Source organism: Pelodiscus sinensis, chromosome 19 (genome assembly GCF_049634645.1).
Source record: "Pelodiscus sinensis isolate JC-2024 chromosome 19, ASM4963464v1, whole genome shotgun sequence".
In the NCBI taxonomy this organism is placed as follows: Eukaryota; Metazoa; Chordata; order Testudines; family Trionychidae; genus Pelodiscus; species Pelodiscus sinensis.
In genome coordinates, this window is record NC_134729.1 from 26,397,455 (window position 1) to 26,420,455 (window position 23,001).

Sequence of the window (23,001 nt, forward strand, 5' to 3'; positions counted from 1 at the left end):
GGAGCAGGAGCTGGAGGCAAGAGCCAGGCCAGCGGAAGCTGTCAGCCATGGGCAAGCGCAGTCCACAAAGAAACGCTGAGCTGGGGGCTGGTGGAGAGGGGATCAGGAGCTGGCCTTGGAGGCTCCGTGCTCAGGCTGGGGGTGAGGCAGGGGCGCATCACAGGGAAAGAGCAGCACTTCCCCCCTGGAGCTCTTCGGGGAAATCCTGTCCCAGGACCTGACCGGCAGCAGCACAGAGGCCAGGAGGCAGGATCTGAGAGGCACCGTGGAGCTGAGGGTGGCTACCTGCGGTTGCTGCTCTTTTGGAGGAGAACAGTAGCCAGTGGGGCTGGCGGCGCTCTGCCAGCTAGCCGGAGGGCGGCGCGGCGCACACGTCCTGGGCTGTTCTCGGCTCGGGGAGAGGAGCGTGTTCTTGGTGCTTACACAGAGAACAGCTGAGAGCTTAGCCGGGCCAGATTCCTTCTGGAACAGTGCGGCTGAGCCGTGGGCCTGCGGTGCCAGAGACCTGGATTCCGTCCTCCCCTCGGCCCCGGGCTCCCTGATCTGTAAGGTGCAGGGAACGGCCCTTTCCTGTCTCAGAGGGAGCGACCGGAAGGCCTGCTCATGCTCAGCTGTACAGGTGCCTAGTCAGCAGCGGGTGAAATGGACGAGCCTGGCTCTCGTGATGCCCTCCTCCCAGCTCAGCGCACCGAGATGAGGGGAGCAGAAACATCTCCAGCATGTAGGGACCGACTGCAAAATCTACCAGGTGGCGCAGGGGGGCAGGGATAGCCCCTAGGTCCAGGCCCAGCGGGAGGGTCGGATCTTGCCAGGTGAGCCCGTCTTCCCGGAGATAAGGGCACGTGGAACCGGGACGGTTTCCTTCAGCAGCTGTCACGGCACCTCGCAGACTCACCATTTCGATTTTGTAAAGATAAAAAGGCTTTGCTGCTTCCTGACGGCGCTGGGTCCGGCCGCGAGGGCGGGGACTGGACTCGATGCCTCTCGAGGTTCCTTCCTGCTCTAGCATTCTAGGATTCTCTGACTAAATACAGAAGGGGTGGGATTCTCTCTTGTCCTGTGCTGCATTTACACCCGTGCAATGGGAGTGCAACACCCAGCCATTCTGTTTGGGAACACTGTACACCCCTTGGCTCCGTGTGAACAGGGGCACGAGTCAGAGGGTGTGACGTAGTGGGGGTACCTGGCTGGTTTCTATGCTGCTGGCTCTGGGGTAACCCCCACTGGCTGCCGTGGGTACCAGGACCCAGCAAAACAGGATGAGTCACTATGCAAACCAGTATGGCCAGACACCCCCCATGGAGAGGAACAAAGGAAGGTGGATGCTGCCCTGGCTGGGAGGCAGGGCTGGAAGAGGGTGAGTTAGTTGCTGGCTGGAAGCAGGGAGGAGACAGCCTAGGGAAAGGGGCTGGAGTTTAGGGGCCCAGTCTCCCCCATCTCAAGGGGGCCTGAGGCATCCTAGCCCAGCTCTGTGACCAGATTCCATCTGTGCTGTGCTGTATCCTGGAGAGGCAATAAACTTCCTCTATTCCACCAGCTGGTGCAGTCTGTTTGTGCCATTTCGGGGTGCAGGAGACGGGGGACCCCCAACGTGCCGTCACAGAGGGTAACACCCAAGTGGGTACACACTCTCCGGACTGTAAATAGCTGTTAAATGGCAAGGTTGTTGGTGGTGTCTAACAACCGTCCTGCTGCAGTGCTGGGAAGGGAGGGGAGCCAGGAAGTGAAACTGGCCAGCAGAGATAGCGTGAATGATATCAATATCTGAGCAGAGATATCTGAGCAGAGATAGCGTGAATGATAGACAGGCACATGGGTTTCAGAGCAGGGTCAGGAGGTGGGAGCAGGTTCCACTATGCTCCACACTGCACAGTCCATGCAAATCAGGGGGGCAGTGCAAGGCAATAGGCAGCAGGTTTAAAACAAACAAAAGGAAGTTTTTCTTCGCCCAAGTCACAGTCAACACGTGGAACTCCTTGCCAGAGGATGTGGTGAAAACCAGAATTTTAACAGGGTTCAAAAAAGAACGTAGTAAATTCATGGCGGTTAGGTCCATCAGTGCTGATTAGTCAGGATGGGTAGAAAGGGTGTCCCACGCCTCAGTTTGTCAGAGGCTGGAAATGGGCGACAGAAGAGGGAACACTTGATGATTCTCTGCTCTGTTCACTCCCTCTGGGGCACCTGGCAGTGGCCGCTGTGGGCAGACAGGGCCCTGGGCTGGTCTCGCCCATCTGGCCGCTCTGATGTTCACTCGCTGGCCTATGCCCCAGGTATTCCAAGGACGCCTCTCTGCCATGCAGTCTGACTGGCAGCTGGATTCCTGGGCGCAGGGTCCTGAAATCACGGCCCCAGGCACACAGCCAGCCTGGGCAAGGGCCCCGCACGCCGGCTCCCACCCAGGTTCGGAATTCTGCCTCTCCGCCTTGCTTTCCTGTGAGACGCCCGTACTGAGCATGCCCGAGCAAAGCCAGCTCGATGCAACCCGGGCATTCGAGCCAGCAACCGAGCGCAGGGGCGCAGCTGGGGGCCTGTTGTGCTTTTCCCTCTGCTGCTGCTGCGTAAATACTCCGCCTTTTGTCACAGCAGCTTGGCTCCCGGCTCCAGCCGGCCTGGCTGTACTTGGCGGCATCGGCTCGCACCCTGCGCCCTCAGGCCGGCCCCGCGGGGAAGGTCAGACAGAGGCGCACACGTAAGAGCCCCTTCTGCACGCTCCCATTTCCAGGGGAAGGGAGGGGGCGCTAGGGCTGATGGGAAACTGGGTGACGGTTGTGACAACAGGCACTTTCTGCAGCAAACTATTCCAATTAAAATGTCTCCGGGGGGTGCAGTTCGGGGGGGCTGGGCTCCCAGGCTCCTCGAGGGCGAGGCCGGACTCCATCTCGCATGGCGCGTGGCCGCCAGGGAGTCCTGTTTGCCAACAGGTAGAAAGTGGTGCACCATGGGAAGTTCCTTGTGTGCCTCTTATGGCCTGCCAAGCTCTCCCGTAGGACTACATCTCCCAGGATGCTTTGCGCTCTACCTGGTTGGTAAGAGGAGGAGAACATCAGGAGCCCCTGGCTGCAATGCATCATGGGAGATGCAGTCTGGCCAGAAAGCACAGCTGACGCAAAGAGAAGAATGGGAGCATAAGTACTCAGAACCACAACTCCCATGAGGCACTGCTTCCTCCGTGGGAATTAGAATAGTTTGGGGTTTGGCCAAAATGTTTCACCAAACATTCAGATTTGCCCTGCCCCCATTTTTTGACCAATTCTACTTTTCCGGGGGGGAGGGGAGTGAGGAAGAAGCTTCGTCCCTTGGGGAAAAGGCCTGGGCCGAAGGGACAGTTCCCAAAGCTCTGGGCTCTGTTTCCCACAAGCCGAGGCCGGCAGGAGGACGCGGGGCACCCTGCATGGCCAGTGCACCAGGCAGGGAGGCCAGGGGTGTCTGAGCCCTTCCTGCAGCTCTGGGGCAAGGGGGTTTCCAGCTGTCCCTGGCCTCCCCGCTGACCCTGAAGACTGAAATCCCAGGAGCGCTCCCAGTGCCCGAGGGGCCGAGCTCTTCTGGAAGTCCAGGCGATCGCTTTGGCGTGTAAATGGGAGCCGAGTTCTTCTGAAAGTCTGGCTCTGATTTGGAGCCCTGAGCCCTTTTGAAAATTCCGCTCCTAGAGGCCTGGGGTTTTTTACATGGGTCCATTCAGCCTTCCAGAAACACCAGGTGTCATTGCTAGAGCCCTGCAAATCCACCGGTATCCGCATCCGCCCATGTGAGTGCGGATAACCACGGGCCACTTTTGTCGATACGGATGCGGATACACATTTTGCATCTAGAACCCTGCAAATCTGCAGAAACTGGCTTTCTAGCCACAGGTCATTTTGGCAGATGCAGATACCCACTTTGTATCCGTGCAGGGCCCCCGCCATTGCAGGAACGTCCGTACCCGGGGGGAGACAGCATCTGGTTTTGCATCTGCACCTGAAAAGGCCTGAGCCTCAGGCTCATGGGGGACTCCCTGCGCCCCCTACGACAGCAGACTATTGGGGATGATGGATCCCGCATCTCCCACCCAGGAAGGCCAGGGATACGGCTCCATCTGCCTGGAGAGGGCAGATCTGGACCTGACAAAACAGACTCCTGAGCTCTGAAAGGCCCTTCGGTGCGGTGTCTGGGGTTCATTGAGAAGCCTCCGCCTGGTGCCCCCAGCCCGGCCCCCGGAAAGGATACGAAAATGTAATCGTCCATGAAGCGCTTTTTCAGGTTTTCCACGATCGCATCCTCGGAGATTTTGGAGAGAAGGACCATGTCGTCCACGCCGCTCTGCTTGACATTGTGGCTCTGCCAGTGAAACCGCTCCTTGCTGCCCTGGGGAGGGACAGGAGAGAGTCACCGCACGCAGCAGCGCCAGGGAAATGCTTTCGAGACTGCGGCGTGGTCCAACACACAGGGCTTGGGCCTGGAGGACAGGACCAGGCGGGGCTCTGAGCCATGCTCAGCCACTGACTCACCGTGTGACCGGTGTGCCTCAGTTTCCCCACATGAAGAATAATGTCCAGGCCCCTTTATAAGGTGCTTGCAGGTCCCAGGGGTTACCTCAGAGCCAAGTGTCATTATTATTTATGGAAAAACTTAAACAACCAATAGTCTGGTAGCACTTTAAAGACTAACAAAGCCTGGAGATGGGTTTGCCCACGGAAGCTCACGGTCCCACTTGGCACTAACTCACTCTGCCGCTATTAAAGGCCGGTGGCTCTGCTACTAGACGACAGTGAAGTCAATGGAGCCGGGCCGATCTACAAGAGCAGGGAATGTGACTCTCCATTGAAATCACCCCTCCCCCACCTGCCTGGCCCGGCTGGTGTGGCAAAGATCCGCCTGCCACTTGCGACTGTCAGCGTGCCGCGAGCAGCACCGGCGCGTGGACACAGCACGTTGGGGCCTGGCCCGGGGGCTCAGGGTTTGCCGCGCGCTGCAGCCTCTGCAATCCCAGAGCCAGGCTCCCTCCCACGGGGAGGCCCAGCTGCCCAAAGAGGAATCCAGGGGGAACAGACGTGTTCTAGGTTGGGTCCCCCCCAGAGCAGCCCAAAATCAGGAGGAAGCAAGCGGGGCATAGACCTTAGCTGGGCAAAACTCCAGGACAAAGTGTGAGCCGGAGCCCAGCCAAGCGGAGAGCTGGCCACGTGCACGGGGTGCCCGGCCGATTTCTGGGACAATCCCGGGAAACCCAGCCAGGTGGCAAGCGGCGACCCTGGCTTGGCCCACTTCCAGCCCGTGGTGCCGTGTCAAATCTCATCCCACTGACAATGCTACCGAAGACCAGTCTCCCAAACACAAATACTTCCCCGGAGAGCCCCGATGGCCTGCGTGCCCCACATCCTATGTCTGCACCACGGGTGGAAACCGATCTCACCCCTCACCAAGGCAACCCAGCCACACTGCAACCGGCGAGTCCTGCCTCAGTTTCCCCTGATTGTCCCTGGGGCTGCCTGGGTTGTCCGCCAGCTCCCTGTGGCCCAGATCACCAGCCTTCTCAGTTGTTTGGGAAAGGAAATGTGTCCTCCTCCGAGTCCAGTGCACGGCCCACGCGGGGGCCTAGTTCATTCATGCAAAAGCGACAGGGAGTCCTGTGGCACCTTACAGACTCACAGATGTATTGGGGCGGAAGCCGTCATGGGCAAAGACCCACTTGTCAGATGCATCCGTTCGTCTCTAAGGTGCTACTGGACTCCTTGTCGCTTCTGCAGATCCAGACTAACACGGCGACCGCTCTGATCCTGGTTCATTCATGGAACCCCAGGCGTCTGGAGCTCTATCAGAGTAGGACACTTCATCACCCCAACGCCGTCCTCCAGCCATGGGCCCTCTGCCGTTAGTCCAGGCCCCACTTGTGAATAGCGCCCCCCTTAACAGCATCCCTGCCTCGGACCCCTGGCCATCCACCGTGCCTTCTAGGATGCTCCCCTACGGCCCTGGCCCTGGGCTCCTCTGTGCTCACCCCGGCCCCACCACGGGCGTCCTTCCTGCAGGATCACCTGCATGCTGAGCCGGTTCTTTCCCTTCGGCCAGGGTCACCGCACAGCTCTTCCCCTGCACGGTCCCACCAGAGCCTCGTCCCACTCCCCCCCGGGGTTCCTTCCCCTCCTGTGTGAGGAAACCCGGCCTCACAGCGTGTGTGTGTGTGTGTGTGTGTGTGTGTGGGGGGGGGGTTGTCCTGAGAAAAGAAGACCGGGGAGGGGGGGAGACCTGAGACCGTTCTTCAGACGCGCTCAGGGTGGAAGAGGACAATGGCCGGTTGTTCCCTGTGGCCAGGGGGCTGGACAATAGCTCCAAGAGAGGGTCTCCTCCTAGGAGATTAGCTGGGAAAGGTAACGTCAGTTTCAATAGCCACCTTGCTCATTACCTGGAGGCGAGTCAAGCGGACAGGAAAGAACCCCGGTTTTCACGGGGTAGGGGTGGCCCGGCCGCGGGGACTAGCGCCGCGCTCTGGAATCACACGGGAGTTGAGAGGCGTTTGGTGTGGGGCGGAAGCGCTAGAATACGACCCCTCATTCTGATCCCTGCTGCGGCGACTCCTCCTTTGGCTCCCTTTCTTGCCCCGTGCGCTGCCCTCGTGAATTTCACTGATTCACGCTCCCCCCAGCCCCTCTCCCAGGGACGTGCTGCCTGTTGCTGCTGCTCCAGGGTTTCCTTTGCTCACTTGCCGTGCGGCAGCGCATTTTCACTTCTCTCCTCGGCCAGTCGGCTCTTCCGCTTCCCCTTTTTCTTCTCTTCCTCTTTCGCTGTTTTCCTTTCCCGGGAGCCCTGGAGCTGGCTCGGGACGCCTGGTTTCAGATGGTTTCACAGACTAGCAGGACTCTGGCTCAAGCAGCCAGCCCCCCACCCCCCCGCTGATTGACACAAGAAATCAGAGCGGGCGTGTCCCGAACTCCAGCTGCCTTTGTCCCCTCCCGTGTGCCTTGCGGGGCCCTCTTGTGCAGCCGGCTCTCGCCAGACCAGTGGGCATCGGGCGTTCTCTGCAGAGGTCCACCCCTGGCCATTCCCGCACCTTCTCCCTTGCCTCGTCCGCCTTGTGGGCCAGCAGCCGCTGCTTGGCTGGAGGCAGCCAAGCCCACGAGCCCTTCGGTATTTAGGGAACTCCAGCGAGTAGCGACACAGGCGGCTGGCAGCTCGTTAGACCTGCCTGGGACTCCCGCATCGGCCTCTGGCAGAAGTTTCCATCCGATTCCTGTCTCGGTCCCAGCTTCCCAAGCACTTGGTGGCGCAGGCCCAGGGAACCGGAAGAGCCTGACGCTGCGGCTCGTGGGTGACACGTGGGTGACAACGGTGGCACGACCCCCGGGCCCAATGGAAGAGAACAGCTGATTCGTGCATGTGAAGGGGCTGACACCACCACGGCGCCCCCGGGAATCAGCTCTTTCCCTGCGTTGCTGGGCGCCTTTCTCCACGGGGTGTCTCCCCTCTCTCTCCTGGTCACGGCGTCCCCTCCGGCAGTGCCACGTCGGGCTCGCAGCCCCTTCCGGGAGTGGCTGTTTACTCAGTGTGCCCTGTCTCAGGCCCTGCAGCCTGGGAGCTTGCTTGGCCCACGCTCCCTAGCCCTGCCCGCCTTCCCCAGCGCTGCTTTAGCTCCAGGGAGCTTCCTGCTTCCCTGGCACCCAGGTCCCTACTGCCCTCTGCCCAGAGCAGCAGCCCAACCTCCCCTCTCTCCCGGAGTCCTTCCACACACAGCCCCCAGCTGGGCCCTAATCAGTGGGGCCTGCCTCAGCTGGGGCTTTACTCCCCCCTTGCTCAGGGCTGGGATTTGCCCTGAAAGGGCCAATGCAGGGCCAGCTCCCTGTCGCACACCCTCCCGCTCAAGTATTTCCCCTGAAGTCCTCAGAGTTTCCCTGCCAGTCAGGCCGTCTCTCAGCTGCCCCGCTCTGTGGCAATCCCGTAATAATCGCCCCGCCTGTGGCAGATGGGGTAGGAGGACCCGGACCCGCCCTCCCTCTCGGGTCCAGCCCAGGGCCCTAAGGCAGGGTCAGCTCAGTCCCTGTGTGGCTGGCGGGGGATCCGCCCCGCAACTCACCAGCCCACGGGCGTTAGTACCGCCCTGCCCTGGGCCACTTCCTACCCCTTCTCTCACTCCCTTCCTGCCGGGTTGGAGCTTCTGGAGCGTGCTCCGCTTTCTCCGCGCCTCCCCGGAACGCCTGTCCGTTCGCCTCCCTTCCCGAGCGACTTTTCCAGCCCCCGCCAGCTCTGTCCCCGCCCCTCGCGTCGTGCGGGGCGCTGTCGACATGGGCGACCCCGCCTTCCACGTCAGGCGAGCCGCCGTGTATCTGCTCACCCCACCTCCTTCCAGCTGTCTCGCGACCGCCGAGCAGGCAGCGCAATGGGTCCAGCGCGCCTCCCGCCAGGCGTACCAGGGCGCAGGGGTTCTGCGGGCCCCGAGATCACCGGAGCCTCGTCCCAGTGCAACAGGCAGAACCTTCTAGGGGGCTGGCCGAGACGGTGGAATAAACTCTCCCCCAGCCCAAGGCTCTCCCCAAACCTCCCCAGCTCCCGGATCGTTGACCGGGCCCTCTCCAACCTGACCGCATAGCAGCATGGACACCAGCAATAGCACCCCAGTGACCCCGCCAAGCCCCTGGGGAGAGGCCGAGAGAGCACAGCCAACCACGCGGCACACGCTGGTCACACCCTTGGGAGTGGCCAGGCGGGGTCAGACCCAAGGCCCGTCCAGCCCCGGGTCCGGTCGGCTGGCAGCGGCCAACGCCAGGCGCCCCAGAGGGAGGGAACAGAACCGGGAATCCGTACGTGACCCCTCCTCTGTCGCCCATTCCCAGCCCCTGACAATCAGAGGCCAGGGACCCTCCCTGCCAGCCTGGCTCACAGCCATCGGTGGACCCAGCCTCCAGGACCGTGTCCAGCACTTCCCTGAACCCTGTTTAATTGCTTAACGTGAGACTGGAGCTCAGCTCCTGCGGCGAGGAACATGGCGAAAGACCCGCCCTGGGATAGGGAGGCTGCCAAGGCCCCCAGGGGACACGCAGGCCACAATAGGCGACCTCCAGGGCCCTGCTCAGCCCTCCCGTAGAGCACTGACCTCAGTAGGGGCCCTCCGCCTCCCTCCTCAGGCCTGAATCACATGAGGTCGGGGTGGGGGCATGACACGGTGTCTAGGTGCAGACAGACACAGACCGTGAAACGGCACCTCCCGCCGTGACTCCAGCCGCCTCCCTGAGTAGCCACGGGACCCAGCCACCTCCCTCACTAGCCACGGGACCCAGCCACCTCCCTGAGTAGCCACGGGACCCAGCCACCTCCCTGAGTAGCCACGGGACCCAGCCACCTCCCTGAGTAGCCACGGGACCCAGCCACCTCCCTCACTAGCCACGAGACCCCAGTCTCCTCCCTGAGTAGCCACGGGACCCAGCCTCCTCCCTCACTAGCCACAGGACCCAGCCACCTCCCTCACTAGCCACGGGACCCCAGTCTCCTCCCTGAGTAGCCACGGGACCCAGCCTCCTCCCTCACTAGCCACAGGACCCAGCCACCTCCCTCACTAGCCACGGGACCCCAGTCTCCTCCCTGAGTAGCCACAGGACCCCAGCCACCTCCCTGACTAGCCACGGGGCCCCAGTCTCCTCCCTCACTAGCCACAGGACCCAGCCACCTCCCTCACTAGCCACGGGACCCCAGTCTCCTCCCTGAGTAGCCACGGGACCCAGCCTCCTCCCTCACTAGCCACAGGACCCAGCCACCTCCCTCACTAGCCACGGGACCCCAGTCTCCTCCCTGAGTAGCCACGGGGCCCCAGCCTCCTCCCTCACTAGCCACAGGACCCAGCCACCTCCCTCACTAGCCATGGGACCCCAGTCTCCTCCCTGAGTAGCCACGGGACCCCAGCCACCTCCCTGACTAGCCACGGGGCCCCAGTCTCCTCCCTCACTAGCCACAGGACCCAGCCACCTCCCTCACTAGCCATGGGATCCAGCCACCTCCCTCACTAGCCACGGGACCCCAGCCACCTCCTTGAGTAGCCACGGGACCCCAGTCTCCTCCCTCACTAGCCACGGGACCCCAGCCACATCCCTGACTAGCCACAGGGCCTCAGTCTCCTCCCTCATTAGCCACAGGACCTGCTGTTGGGCTCAGCCACTTCCCCGCTTGGTGCCTCAGTTTCCCCCTTGTGCAGCAGCGATGACAGTACTGCTGCCCCTCCTGAGGAGTTGAGCACAGAGGGGGCACTGTGGAACAGGGGGAGCTGGTCAGTTTACAGCTCCCTGCCCCAGGCCGCTGGGGTGTGAAGCTGAGTCATGCAGCAGGAAGCATGAGGTACTAACATTGCCCTACCTCCCTGAGGTAGCGTGGGGGCGAGACTCTTCCTGGACAGAGCTGTCACAGGGGGGCTGCCATTAACCAGGGAGTCTCAGCAGGCAGGACTCTGGTCAGGCAAGAGCCTTAGAAGACTCATCTCGTTCTTTCCCCTTTCTTCAGTTCTGTGTTTGAGTTCCTTCCTCTGCCTCCCTCTCCTGCAGCCTTTTCTTCCTAATAAGTTCAAAAAGAAACCCAGCGCGGATGGATCACAGCTCAGCGTAACCACGCCATTTCTCATTATGCTATTCTTAGCCGGCCCGTGGTCTGACTATTCGCGGTATTGACACTTGTGCAAGAGAAGCCAGGAGCTGATCAAGCCTCATGCTTCAAGGTATGGTCAGCTGGTCCTGGCAAAGGTCAGGCAGGGACTGCTTGTCCGTGTGCAGCAGTTCACAAAGGGCCAGAGGCTTTATGGGGCTTGCTGGCCTTCCTCCCAGATCTCTGGCAAGGTCTCCTCTAATCTTTTCCAGCCATGTGTGGAATAATTTGTGCGTGCACCGAAGCATGTGCGAATGTGCACCACCAGGAGAAGACCAAGCCGTGGGTGCTCTGCTAATCCACCAGGTGGCATTTGAATCCCTCGTGAGAGGCCGCACAAGTGTGAGGCTTACAAGCAACACTGAGCGCTGGCTGTGAGCAGAGACAGGGCGCTGGGCAGACGAGACAGGCCCGGAGCGTTATCTGCCGGGGACATCGTGAACTTGCAGCAGGAAGGGTTCAGGCGAATAGTTCCGTTGCCTGTATCACGGCCTCTTGGTCACTAGTGCACCTTTCTGCTCCGATTCATCTCGGCCACGCACATGGCGCCCCAGACAGAGGGCTGGTTCTCACACTCACTGTTGGGTGGCCAAGGTAGGATCTGCCCCAGACCAGATGCTTGGTCCTGCCGTGGGGGCAGGGGGCTGGACTCAATGCCTCTTGTGGTCCCTTCTGGTTCTCGTGCTCTCGGATTCTCTAGCCACGGGACCTGACAGAGTCACCGTGTCTCCCCAAAAAGACCCGACGGGGGCAGGCCTGGCTCCTGTTTAGTTCAATGGGAGCTTTGCCCATGGGCTGACATAGGCAAGGGAAGGTATTGCCTTCCCAGAGTGGTCTGCACGGCCGGGCTGCTGTAGCAGGGGGACGGGTTGGGCTTCAGGGCCGGGGCTTGTTCCCTCGGGGGTGGAGGTTGCTGAAGGGGCAGGGTCTTGGATGGAAGGGGCGTGGCTTTGGGTGGAAGGGGCGGGGCTAGGGCTTGCCTTCCCCAGGGTGGCCTTCACCTGGAAGGCGGCGGAGCAGGCCGTGGCCACGGGCCAGCACTTCCCCAGCACCTGTCACTGTAGTCGTGCCCCAGTCTTGCACCAACCCACAGGCCTTAGGCCTCGTTCCCGCTGTTACGAGCGGGGGGACCGAGGTACCGGGCGGTCACACTGCAAGTCCCGCCCCCCCGATCGCGCCGTGCATCCGTGGCGGGTCTGGACTAGCTGCAGGCTCCAGCACCGTGCCCCTAGACACGTGCCCGCCCTGCCCCCGAGCGCCCGGGCGTGTCTGGCTCCTCCTCCGCCGGAAAGCCGCAGCACGAAGGGAGGCCCATCCACGCTAGGTAGGCCGCTTGAGGGAAGGCGCATGCTCACAGCTAGGGCGTAGCTGGCTCTCCGACAGGCCAAAAGGACGTTCTCAAGGCTAGCGGTCAGGAAACCTCGACTCTATTCCCAGCAGTACTGGTGAGCCAGCCACGTCGCGGCTTGGTGCCTCAGTTTCCCCTCTTGTGCAATGGAGATGATGCTACCGATTCCCCTCCCGCGGTGTTGGGTGCAGTGGGAGCCCTGTCCTAGCTGCCGTGGGCGGGGGCGGCGTCTCACTTCCCAGGGGAGTATCGCCCGGTGCGGAGGTCGAGCTCTTATGCCCGAGGCCGCGTCCCAGAGGAGAGCAGAGCTGGGCAGGGCGCGCTCAGCTTCGTTGCAAGCTCCCAGCCCCGCTGTGGCCAACCCCTCGGTGTTATTCCCCCGGGATGGGCCCTGCTGCAGCGGAGGCGGGTTGGCTGTGAGGGCGCGGCCGCCCTGCCCAGGGTGTGGGGTAGTGGCCTGGATCGCTCGCGCTTTGTGCTGCCTTGCAGGGGCGACAGTAACCCTGAGCCACAGGGGCTGGCGGGCACCTGCTCTGCCCTGTGCAGGGAAAGGGGGTCACGGCCCCCCGGGCAGGGGGCTGACCGTGGAAGGGGCGGGGGCTGCGGCCTGGGGGGAGAGGGGGCTGGAGAGGAAGGGGCCAGCTCTGGGGCTGGGCTGGTCGGGGGCAGGAATGGGCAGCGCCCACCCGGGCTGCCCTGGGAAGCCTGCACCCGGCCCCCCGACTCCTCCTTCCTGGCAGCCTGAAGTAACTGTCAGCCACGGGGCAGGGAGCCGTGCGCGGTGCTTTCACAACGCTCGCCTCAGTTCCCCTTTTCCTCCCCCGCAGCAGCAGCTTGTGGCCCAGCCCAGGACCTGACCCAGCTCAGCCTGGTGCGGCCCAGCCTGGGGACACAGCCCTGCCCAGGAACCGGCCCTCGACCCAGCCTCAGCCCAGCCCGCACCCCCCAACCCCAGATTGCTACAACCCTGCCTGTCCAGCCCCCGGGACACTTGCAGAAGTGACACTGGCGGCGCCTGGAAGGCCCCAGCGCGCTGCAGCTTGTGAACCCTCCGGGGTGGGACACGCCGCGTTCAGCCAGAGCCCCGAGGGGGCTTCGCTCAGCCGGCAGGGGACGCGCCTCCGCCGTGGGTCCCGCCCGCCTTAGTTCAGAGCCAAGGGCCCCGACCCGCGCACACGGCGCCGCGCTCCAGAGCGAGACGTCAAGCGGGCGACGCTGGCGACGGGCGACAGGGCGTTTCTCCCGCACAGACAATCACTTTCCAGGCCTACGACTGTGCGGGCCTAGGCCTGCCACGACTGTAATCCGGCCCTGCCCATCCGCGCCCTTTTCATCCAGGTTCTCAACTGTGGGAGCCTTTCAGACGCCCCCGGCTGTGACTCAGAGCCCGGCTCTTTGGGGCAGTTCTGTGTACAGCGCCTAGCGCCAGCCGAGGCTGCCAGGGCACGACGGCGGTAGACGCACAAGTAACGAGACTCACGATCATCGCTCGGCTCCACTTCCTGTCAAACTCCCATTGCTGGGTTGGTCCCCGCTAATTCCTGGGGCCCTGAGCTGCTGTAGATTACAATGGGAGTTAGGAACCTAAGTACCATTGAGGACCCGAGCCCAGGAGCCTTGGCATGGAGCCAGGGGTCTGATCTGATCTTCCTGTGAGTGTGTTTCACACCCATCTTGCACTAGTGCGAATAACAACACGAGCGATGGAGACGGCAGCCTGTAGTTTGTCATCCTGGCATCTGAATTCTCTCCCCCACTATTATTGTCTCTGAACCCACCTCATGGGAAACCGGGAGGGTGTTTAGTGCCCTGCCCTGCCAGCTGCCCACCCACACCCCACCAGACGGGACCAGAGTTCATCGAGTGCGAGCAGCTGGGGGCCACGGGCCGTTCCATCGCCCCGTCTCCCCCGCCTCCAGCCCCGTAACACAGCGCCCAGCACAGCAGCGGCCTGGCTCAGGACATCCCGAGGGGGAGACTTCCCCCGGGAGCGTATCCCGCTGGCCAGACACCCGCCTGGCTGTGGAGCCCCTGCGCCTTATTTCGCACGTGAGCCTGTCCCGGCCGGCAGCCACGGGTGAGCTTTAGCTAGGGGCTGAGCAGCGCCCGGCAGGACGCGTAGGTAGCTGCAGTGAGAGAACACTCATAGCGAAACCAGGCCCGACGCCCTGCCATGCCGCGCCCCCTGCAGCCATTCCAGCCGGCCAGAGAGGCTGAGCAATGCAACGGCGCCAGGCAGCTGAGTCCCGCTCGGACACGCCACGGGTCACCCACGGCTGTCGCCGGCGCCTGCGTTTGCTCTCTGCCGGCCGCCATGGCGGCCCCGATCCCTGGCGAGACACAGCCCCGGCACAACCGCCAGCGGCCCGAGCCACGTGCCCGGCCCTGCGCCAACGGGCGATTCCTGGCAGGAAAGCAACGGCGAAGCCCGAGAGGGGGAACACAGCCCGTGTCAGGCTGGGCCACGCAGCACGTGGGAAAGGGGAGCAGGGGGCCACCCCAAACTGTCAAAAGCTCCGGGGGTTGCTTGTATCGCCAGCCTACAAGGCAACCCCGCCCGGATCTCCAGAGCAAACGGGGGCAGGGCGTCCAACTGTCACGCCACCACACCCACCCAGGCTCCGCACAGCCCGCTGTGTCCTGTCTGCTGCTCTGTGAGTGTAACAGGAAGGATGAGAAACCCGGCGCTGCGAGCACAGCGCGGGCTGTGAAATGACCGGGGCCCAGCTCTGCTATCGACTTGTACGGCCTCCGGCTGGTCACGCAACAGCCTGGTGCCTCAGTTTCCCCATTTGAACGAGGGGGGTAACGCCCTGACTCACCTCGCCAGGGCAGGGGCGGGGGAGGGTCAGAGAGGAGGGGAACGAGGGGGGCTGCGGGGCAGCCAGCTGCACACGGGGAGAAGCAGGGCCAGTGGGGGACAAATGCAGGGACCGGCTGCGGCACCAGGATCCAGAGGGAGCAGAGTCCCATGTGCTTCCGCACTCGGCGATGGCGCAGCTGCCTCTGGCTTTCAGGGTCCTGCGCGTAGCCCCTCTGCTTCGCTGGGGGAACCAGGATGAAAGCGGGCGACCGAGCTCCCGGGCGGCGGCTGCAGCCTGAGCCGAGGGGCTGTTTAAAACCAGGCAAGGCAAAGGCCACTCAGCGGGGGTTGGGTCGGCCTCTTCCCATCTCGCCATTCTGGGGGCCGCTCGGCCCCCCCGGCCGGTGCCCCACGTCACCAAGTGGCCGCGGGACTCCCACTCGGCTCGCCTGTCAGCCTCCCGCGGCCGGGGGACTGTGGAGATGGAAAAAGGCCCGATACCCAGGGAGGGGCCCTACGGAAGCCCCAGGAGAGACGGAGCCTGCCCCTGCTTCTAGTCATCAGTGGCGCTCTCCCCTCGGTGTCCCCCCGGCCCCCCTTATCTCCAAGCTCTCTGGGGGGCTCGGTTCCACCTGCCTCGACCTCCCCCGCACGCTCTGTGCCCCCACAGAGCTCTAGTGGCTTCCCTGGCAGGCGGACGGGGCGCTCGCGCAGCCAACCCCGCCGGGCTCCCTGTGACCAAGTCTCCTCCCGGGATGGAACTATCCGAACTGGAATTCGGCCGAAAAATTCGACTCCTCCCACGGCTGCCACGGGCCCTGGGCGCTGGTCGGGCCTGGAGAGACAGTTTGCGGGGGGCGCCCAGGCCTCGGGCTTGTGAAGCTGACTCCCTGGAGCCTTGAGTCGTCGTTCTGCAGCGGGGTTCCTCGCCCTCTCCCCTTTCTCAGGGCTGGGCTCTGCCTTCGCTTACCAACAGCCGCTCGCAGGGCACCGGCACCCGCGGAACGGCCCCGCCGGTCGCACCCGACTACCCCTCAGACTCATTGGACCCCAGGGCAGCAGAGACCCCAGGAGGCACCGAGTCCAGCCCCTGCCCAAGGCAGGACCAGCCCAACCCCATCAGCCCGGCAAGGGCTCTGTCAAGCCGGGACTTAAACACCTCCAGGGATGGAGATTCCCCCCCCCCAGGGAACCCAGCCCAGTGCTCCCCCCCCCAGGGAAATAGTTTTACCTAATCTCCAACCTAGCCCTCCCCCGCTGCACCTTGAGCCCATTGCTCCTCCCTCTGCCACCTGCCCCCACTGAGACCAGCCCCTCTCCAGCCTCTTTGGACCCCCCTGCAGGCTGCTCTCGGTTTGAAGGCGCGGATGCCTTCACCCTCTGGCCGCAGCTCTCGGCCCGCTGGGTCTCCACCCCGTCCCCACGGCTCCCCAGACGCCCGGCGGCCCCTCGGCATCACTGAAGGGCGACACCGAACTCCCTGGCAGGCGTGCGGCATGGCCCCAGGTAACTGCGGCCCCGGCAGCCCTGGCTTAGCTGGCGGAGCGCGAGGGCACCGCCGGCACCGGGGCAGAGCCGGCCTCAGGCTGGGCGGGGGCTCTGCCGGGCCGGCCCGCAGCCCTTGCCTGGAGAGGACGGTGCAGCAGGGACCCCTGAGAAGCAAGCCCAGCACGTCCGGCACCTCCAGCCCCCGGGAGTTGTCCCCGCACAGCCGTTACCCCGGTTACTGCAGGCCCCGGCCTCCCCCGGCGCAGGCGCTCCCCGGGCACGAGACCGGCCGCCCGGGCCCGACAATGTCCGTGTGAGTCCGTGTCCTGGCCCCCGGCCCGGGCCTCGGGGGGATGAGCAGCCCAGGCAGTTCCAGAGCCAGCCAGCCCCTGCCACCCATTCCCAGCCCCAGGCGAGCAGGCGAGGGCCGCCCCAGGGCAGGGACACGACAGGTGCCAAGAGAGACCCTGGTGGGTGGGGTGCAGGGGGCAGTGATGCTATGGTAGCGCCCTGGGGGGAGCAATGACTCCAGAGGGCAGGGGCAGTGACACCCAGTGGGGGCAGGGCAGGGGGCAGTGACACCCAGTGGGTGCAGGGGCAGTGACACCCAGTGGGGGCAGGGGCAGGGGCAGGGGGCAGTGACACCCAGTGGGTGCAGGGGCAGTGACACCCAGTGGGGGCAGGGGCAGGGGCAGTGACACCCAGTGGGGGCAGGGCAGGGGGCAGTGACACCCAGTGGGGGCAGGGGCAGTGACACCCAGTGGGGGCAGGGGCAGTAACACCCAGTGGGGGCAGGGCAGGGGGCAGTGACACCCAATGGGGGCAGGGGCAGTGACACCCAGTGGGGGCAGGGGCAGGGGCAGTGATGCCCAATGGGGGCAGGGGCAGGGGCAGGGGCAGTGACACCCAGTGGGGGCAGGGGCAGTGATGCCCAACGGGCAGAGCAGGTGGCAGTGCCCAGGCCTTTGCCGCATGCTCTACTTACCATGGTGTCCCTGCCGCCGGGGGCTGGTGCGTTTCCTGCTGCCGCCCCGCGATGGGGGGGCTCTCCGGGAAGGGATGCTCGGGACTCCGGTCACTGGGGATCAGGGGACATGGTCCTTCCCTGACACTGACACTGACACTGACATGCCTCTCTTGGCTTTGCTGCTGAAGTGACAAAATTGCAACTAAAACTAGAGCCAGTTTCCTTTGTCCCCCTCCCCCCTCCCGCTTCCTCATTTGATGCTGAGCGGGGAAGGCGAGGGGGGAGCAAGCGCTGTCTGCCTGGGGGAGCTGGCCCTGGTGATGGGGCAGCACCCACTGGCCCCCTGTGCCTGGGCAGGGGGGAGACGTGGCCCACCACGGGGGAGGCGCAGGTGTAGTGCCTGGCACTGGGCTCTGGGCGAGCACGTGGCTTCGGAGGGGCTCCGGGCAGGGCCAGCTGGAGGTTGAGATTACAGAACAATTTCCTTCGCAACCCGCTGTTTCCCCAGACCCCTGGATTCTGGGCTGCAATGAGCCTCCGGTGGGGGGGGAGGGGGCAGGGTTTCTGCGCCAAGCTGGTGGCTGCTTATTTGCCCCATATTTTTGTGTGTGCAAAGTCTGAGCAAAGATCTCCTGGATCATTTTTAAGTAGCTGAGCCCCCACCTGTTCCCCTCCCCTTCCTGTATGCAGAACCGAAGGCTACCCGGCATTTTTGCAGCGATAGCGCCGAGCCAGCTGTGCTCTGACATCCGCTGCACAGAGCCGGAGCCTGGGAGCAGGGCTTGCGGCCGGGACCACACTTGAAAACATGGCGTGGCCAGAAGTGGAACAACTCCATGGCTGCCTAGTGCTTCCCAATCGCTGCCGTGTATCATGCTGCATCTGAGCAGGGCCAGAGCTCAGAGCCTCTTGCTCCAAAAGCAAAGGCCTCATCTGCTGGAGGTGAATCTCCTTTAAGCAGTACAAGGCCAATGCCACACAGGTGAATCATTCTAATCCATCTGCTAAAGGGCAGTAGTTCATGTAGATGCATTAAGAATGGGACAGAACAACTTATTGCCTCTGTATAAATCCATGGTACACTCACATCTTGCATCCTGCATGCAGATGTGGTTGCCTCATCTCAAGAACGATCTCTTGGCAGTGGAAGAAGTTCAGAAAAGAGCAACAGAAATGCTGAGGGGTTTGGAACAGCCGCCGTGTGAGGAGAGATTAAGGCTGGGACTTTTCAGTTTAGAAAAGAGGAGACTAAGGGGGTTAGGATCGAGGTCTATGAAATCATGACGGGTGTGGAGAAAGTGAATAAGGAAAAGTGATTTACTTGCTCCCATAACACAGGAACTAGGGTCACCCAATGAAATTAACAGGCAGCAGGTTTAAAACAAACCAAAGGAAGCGTTTCTTCACACAGCACACAACCTGTGGAACTCGTCGCCAAAAAAGAGCTAGATACCTGCATAGGGGTCATGTCCATCAGCGGCTGTGAGCCAGGCTGGGCCGGGATGGTCAGAGGCTGGAAACGGGTGACGGGCGGGATCGCGTGAGGATTCCTGGTTCTGTTCCCTCCCTCTGGGGCACCGGGCGCTGGCTGGAGGGGCCTTTGCTCCGACCCGGCCTGGCCGGTCTCGGTCACACACAGGAGCCAGCTCACTGCAGCAATGGCCGACAGGCTCTGGGGCGGGGCCGGCTTTAAGCTGCACCCCTGATGTTTAGGGCTGCTCGTTCCCTGGGGAGGGGGAGCCTCGGGGTCACTGCTAATGGGGGCTGTAGCCTCTGGCTAAGCCCTGCCCCTTGGTGACATCACAGCCGCTCCCCCCGGCAGGTGTTGTCGTGCTGAGGCGGATGGCCTGTTCCGGGGGTGTCGGTGACGGAGAACGAGTCCCTGCGGCCCCTTAGGGACGATCAAAACTACGTAGCGTCATGAGCTTTCGTGGGCAAAACCCGCTTCCTCAGCAGGGCTGGAGTGGAAATAACGAGCCCAGAACTGACGACGGGGACAGCGGGGGGGCTGCCGGTGGCAGGGCTCAGGCTAAGTGAGCGTGCTGGAAGTGTCCCTTTTGATGTCACTGAGGAGTTAAATGCGGGGAGCCGGGCTGTGTCATGCGACAGCCAGGTCAGGCTCTGTACAAGCCCAGGAAGCAGGGTCCCGTTGGCGATCGCTCTGTAACTGGCTGGGGAGACGCGTGTGTGCCGGAGACGAGATTGTGAAACGAAATCTCAGGGCAAAAATCTGGCAGCCAGTTTTGCCGTCCTGCCGCACACACCTCACCCCGCCTGAGAGACGTGCGCCCGCGCAGCCGGCTGCTCAGAAACCAGGGGGAAGGTGCTGCCGAGAACCACTCACAATCGCAGGAAGCGGATGGTAGCGAGGGCCTCCCATGCGCCGCGCGGTATTAAGAGCGGGGCAGCGCTGGGGCTTCAGAGACGCCTCCTGCAGCTCGTCACAGCCCCTCCGGGAGGGCAGAGGCAAAGGGCCCCCTGTACAGACGTGCTCAGCCCCCCGGCCATTAGCAGGGATCAGCCCTTGGCCCAGCGCTCTCGGAGCCGGGCTGGAGCCCGAGGCTCAGGAAGTGCTGCCGATGGCCGCGGAGCCAGGGCCGCTCTCTGGGCAGGTAACGAGGTGCAGACGTCCCCGGCGTAGTGTCGAGTCGCTGGCGTTTTAGTCGCTTACCAGGCTCGGGTCAGGCAGGGGAACTCCGAGTTCTCTTGCTCAGAGCTCTGCTCCCTCCTCCCGGGTGCCGCCACACAATGCACAAGCAGCCTGATTTGCAGAGGGCCCCAGGGCCCCCAAACCAGCCGGGGGGGGGGGGGGCAGCAAGCCAGGCTGCTTATTCCAGAGTGGGCTTTGCCAGGCTCTTGAAGGAGATTAGCCCCGGGGGAGGGGGGAAGGGAATGTGACTATGGATTCAGGAGTCCAGTTGTGGGCCCCCAGGGTTGGACATTTCTGTGGTGGGGGCCGTCACTTCTTAGGGCGAATTAGGGCATTAGGCAAAGCAAAGGCACCCCGGCTCGGGCTGGCTCGGGCGCAGGCTGCTCCCTGGCTCTGTGTCAGGGCTTATCTCAGGAGGATCGTAGCTCGCCAGGGAGGCGCCCAGAAGCCACAAGCAGGCCGGCCTCCCCCAGCGACAAGGCGCTGTTCTGTCTCGCCGGTGCGCGGCTGGTGCGCGGGGAGGCCGCACTGCTGCCCACAGGGCCTGTCTCGGAACGAGGCTCCCGCTGCCGGATCCTGGCCCGTAGGACCCGCACAGAGCGCCAGCCCCTTCTCGCCACAGTACGTGGCGTGATCTAGAACGGGGCTCTCAAACGCTTTGGCCTTTGGCCCACCCTGCTCAATGCGAATCTCCACAGGCCACCAGCCAACCACCTCTGGAGTGGGCAGGGCTGGGCACGAGGGAGGGGGCAGGAGCGGGTTGGGGGTGGGAGGGTCTTGGTAGGAGGGGTGTACGCGAGGGGGATGCGGGAGTGGGGGTCGGGCATGGGGGGTGCTTACCTGGCTCTGCCCCCGGCACTGCCAGGCTCCGCCCCACGCTGCTCCCATTGTCCAGGATTCCAACCAATGGGCGCTGCAGGGAAAGCCTCCAGGCAAGCGGTTTCCTGTGCTGTCGCCCCCCCTAGCCAGAGCAGTGCATGGAGCCGCTTCCTGCCCCCACCAGCCGGATCCAGCCCGCGAGACTCGGGGCCTCACCCCCCCGAGCAGGACAGCACAGGGTGGGGAGGGGCTGGAGCGCCAGCGCAGGCTCCCCACTGCAGGGAGGGGGGGCTGAGCACCGAGCTTGTGGCCCCCCGGCAGACCACGGACCATACTCTGAGCACCGCTGGCCGACCCTGGCGGAGGCAAGCCGTAGTGAGCGGCGGGAGAGCAGCCAGACGTCAGCCGGTGAGGCCGGTGCACCAGTGGGGCAGGGACGTTGCAGACACATGGCTAGCGCAGGAGGAACGTTCCCTGCAGCCTTTGCTGTTCCGTTCGGAAGAATGGGAACCGCGAGGACGTGGCACTAAGAACCTGCCTTCTGCCTGGGCCAGCCGGCCGTGCGGAGAGCTGGCGGGATTGTTTCTTCTATGGCGTAAGGACTTCCTGCCTCAAAACGAGCTGACTTGGCCTCCAGGGGCAGGTTCCCAGTCCAGGCGGGAGGGTCCAGCTCCATGTAGGAGACAGACAGGACACTAGCGACAGCTATTCAGCAGGGCCGACAGACACCGTGGGCCCCCAGCAGGACGGGTGTGGGGCCAGCTCCATGTCCCAGAAGGGGCTGGACCTTGGGTGGGAGGGGTGGGGCCGGGGCAGCCTGGAGCACGGTGCTGACCCCCACCCCTCAGCCCTCAGAGCCGCACAGACTGCCTGGTGCCACACCCCAGAGCCGATTGAAAGGGTCTGGGGCTCCAGCTGCCGCTGCTGCCGTTAGCCGGGGCTGGGAGCCCCAGGCCCCTTTGAATTGCTGGGCCCTGAGGCAAGTGCCCCCTTGGCCCCCGTTGGCAGCTATTGGGGGGCAGGAGGGAGGGGGAAGGGCAGTGTCGCCAGGGCAGGGCATATTTGGGATTTTTAAAAGCTCCAGCTCCTGGCAACAAGCGCTTTTGTCAGCATCGCCGCGTTCATTTCGAAAGACGAGGATCCAGCCCTCATGGCACCAGAGAACCTGGAAAACGTGAGCTGAGTGCACCTGAATGGCTGAGAAACGAGAAAGCAAATTCATAGCTTCCCTGTGACTATTCCCTGAGGCCCCCTGCTGGAGGCCTTGTGGTCCTGCCAGGTCCTACCCCAGAAAAAGGCAGTAGAGAGGTCCTCCAAGCAGGCGAGAGTGGCTGCAGGGGAAGCAGCCAATTAGAGGCCAGGAAGGCCATACAAAAGGAGCTGCAGAACCGAGCAGCAGTTAGTTGCTGTGTGGAGCTCAGGGAGTGAAGACTGGGTGACTGGCTGGAAGAGTCACATTTCCATGGACAGCTCAGTGTGGAGAGCTCATGGACAACAGGCTAGCGCCCTAGGTAAGGGGCCAGGTGGTGCAGAGCCGCAGGGGAACTGGCCCAGGGAACTAGAGCAGCTGTGGGATGCACACAGCAGTGAGGGGCAGCCTAGGCTAGTGAATGGCCGCACAAGTGGCCCACCTCCATCTCCACGGGCCACAAGCTTGTCGGAACCAGGGCAGTTTCCCAGGAGAGGGTAGTGCTGTGGCTGTGCTAGAATCGGTGGGCTGTGCTGATTGACCTGCGGCAGCGCTGGGACTGGCTGCCGAGCGAGTGCCCGGCTCTCTCAGTGTTGTGGCTACCAGCACGCGCCTCCCTTCACGTGCCCTGGCTTTACCTGCCTGTCACTTTCGTAGGAAGAAAACCCTGCGGATGAAAAGCAGCAGAATCCGCAACCCTGCGCGTGGCCAACGGTCCACAGAACGTCCCGTGGGCCCCACATAGAACCCCAATGGGCAGGCTGCCTGCCACCGATCTACGGGGTTCCTGGAGTAGAGGCTGGGATGCGGTTCCCGCCTCCAGCAGCCCATTAGCCACTGCGGGGAAGCGGCCTGGATCGTGAGCCATTCCAGAGGGGGAAACTGGACTGTAGCGACCTAGCCAAAGGGCTGGGTCTAGAAAGGCCCTGAGAGGGCAGATGCTGCCACCAGCGAAGGAGCCCCGAGGTGCTGCTTATTCCCGAGTGGGCGCAGAAGAGCCCCCCTAAGCCAAGAGACAGCGCAGGCGCAGGCACTCGGCCCAGGGCGCGCACGGCAGGTGAGTGTTTGGCACAAGCTGCAAACACGGCACCACGGAGGAGCTGATCCGTGCGCTAGGCCAGCCGCAGCAGGATCTCCCGAGCTCTGC

The 23,001-nt window shown here is 63.3% G+C and overlaps 1 protein-coding gene across 2 annotated transcripts in view; it reads right to left on the reverse strand.

The window, feature by feature from the left end:
* Window positions 1-17,406, reverse strand: part of MYO1F (myosin IF) — a 51,939-nt gene extending 34,533 nt beyond the window's left edge. Inside the window, exons 1-2 of one of the 2 annotated variants that reach the window (XM_075903171.1) lie at window positions 17,215-17,406; window positions 4,204-4,341 (exon numbers count right to left, since the gene is read on the reverse strand). In XM_075903171.1, coding sequence (XP_075759286.1) covers window positions 4,204-4,341; window positions 17,215-17,217 — 141 coding nt within the window. In that variant the 5' untranslated portion in view covers window positions 17,218-17,406. Of the gene's footprint in view, window positions 1-4,203; window positions 4,342-6,376; window positions 8,521-17,214 lie in introns of those variants that run through there. The other variant, XM_075903173.1, reaches the window with a different exon arrangement.
* Window positions 17,407-23,001: the final 5,595 nt, after the last annotated feature.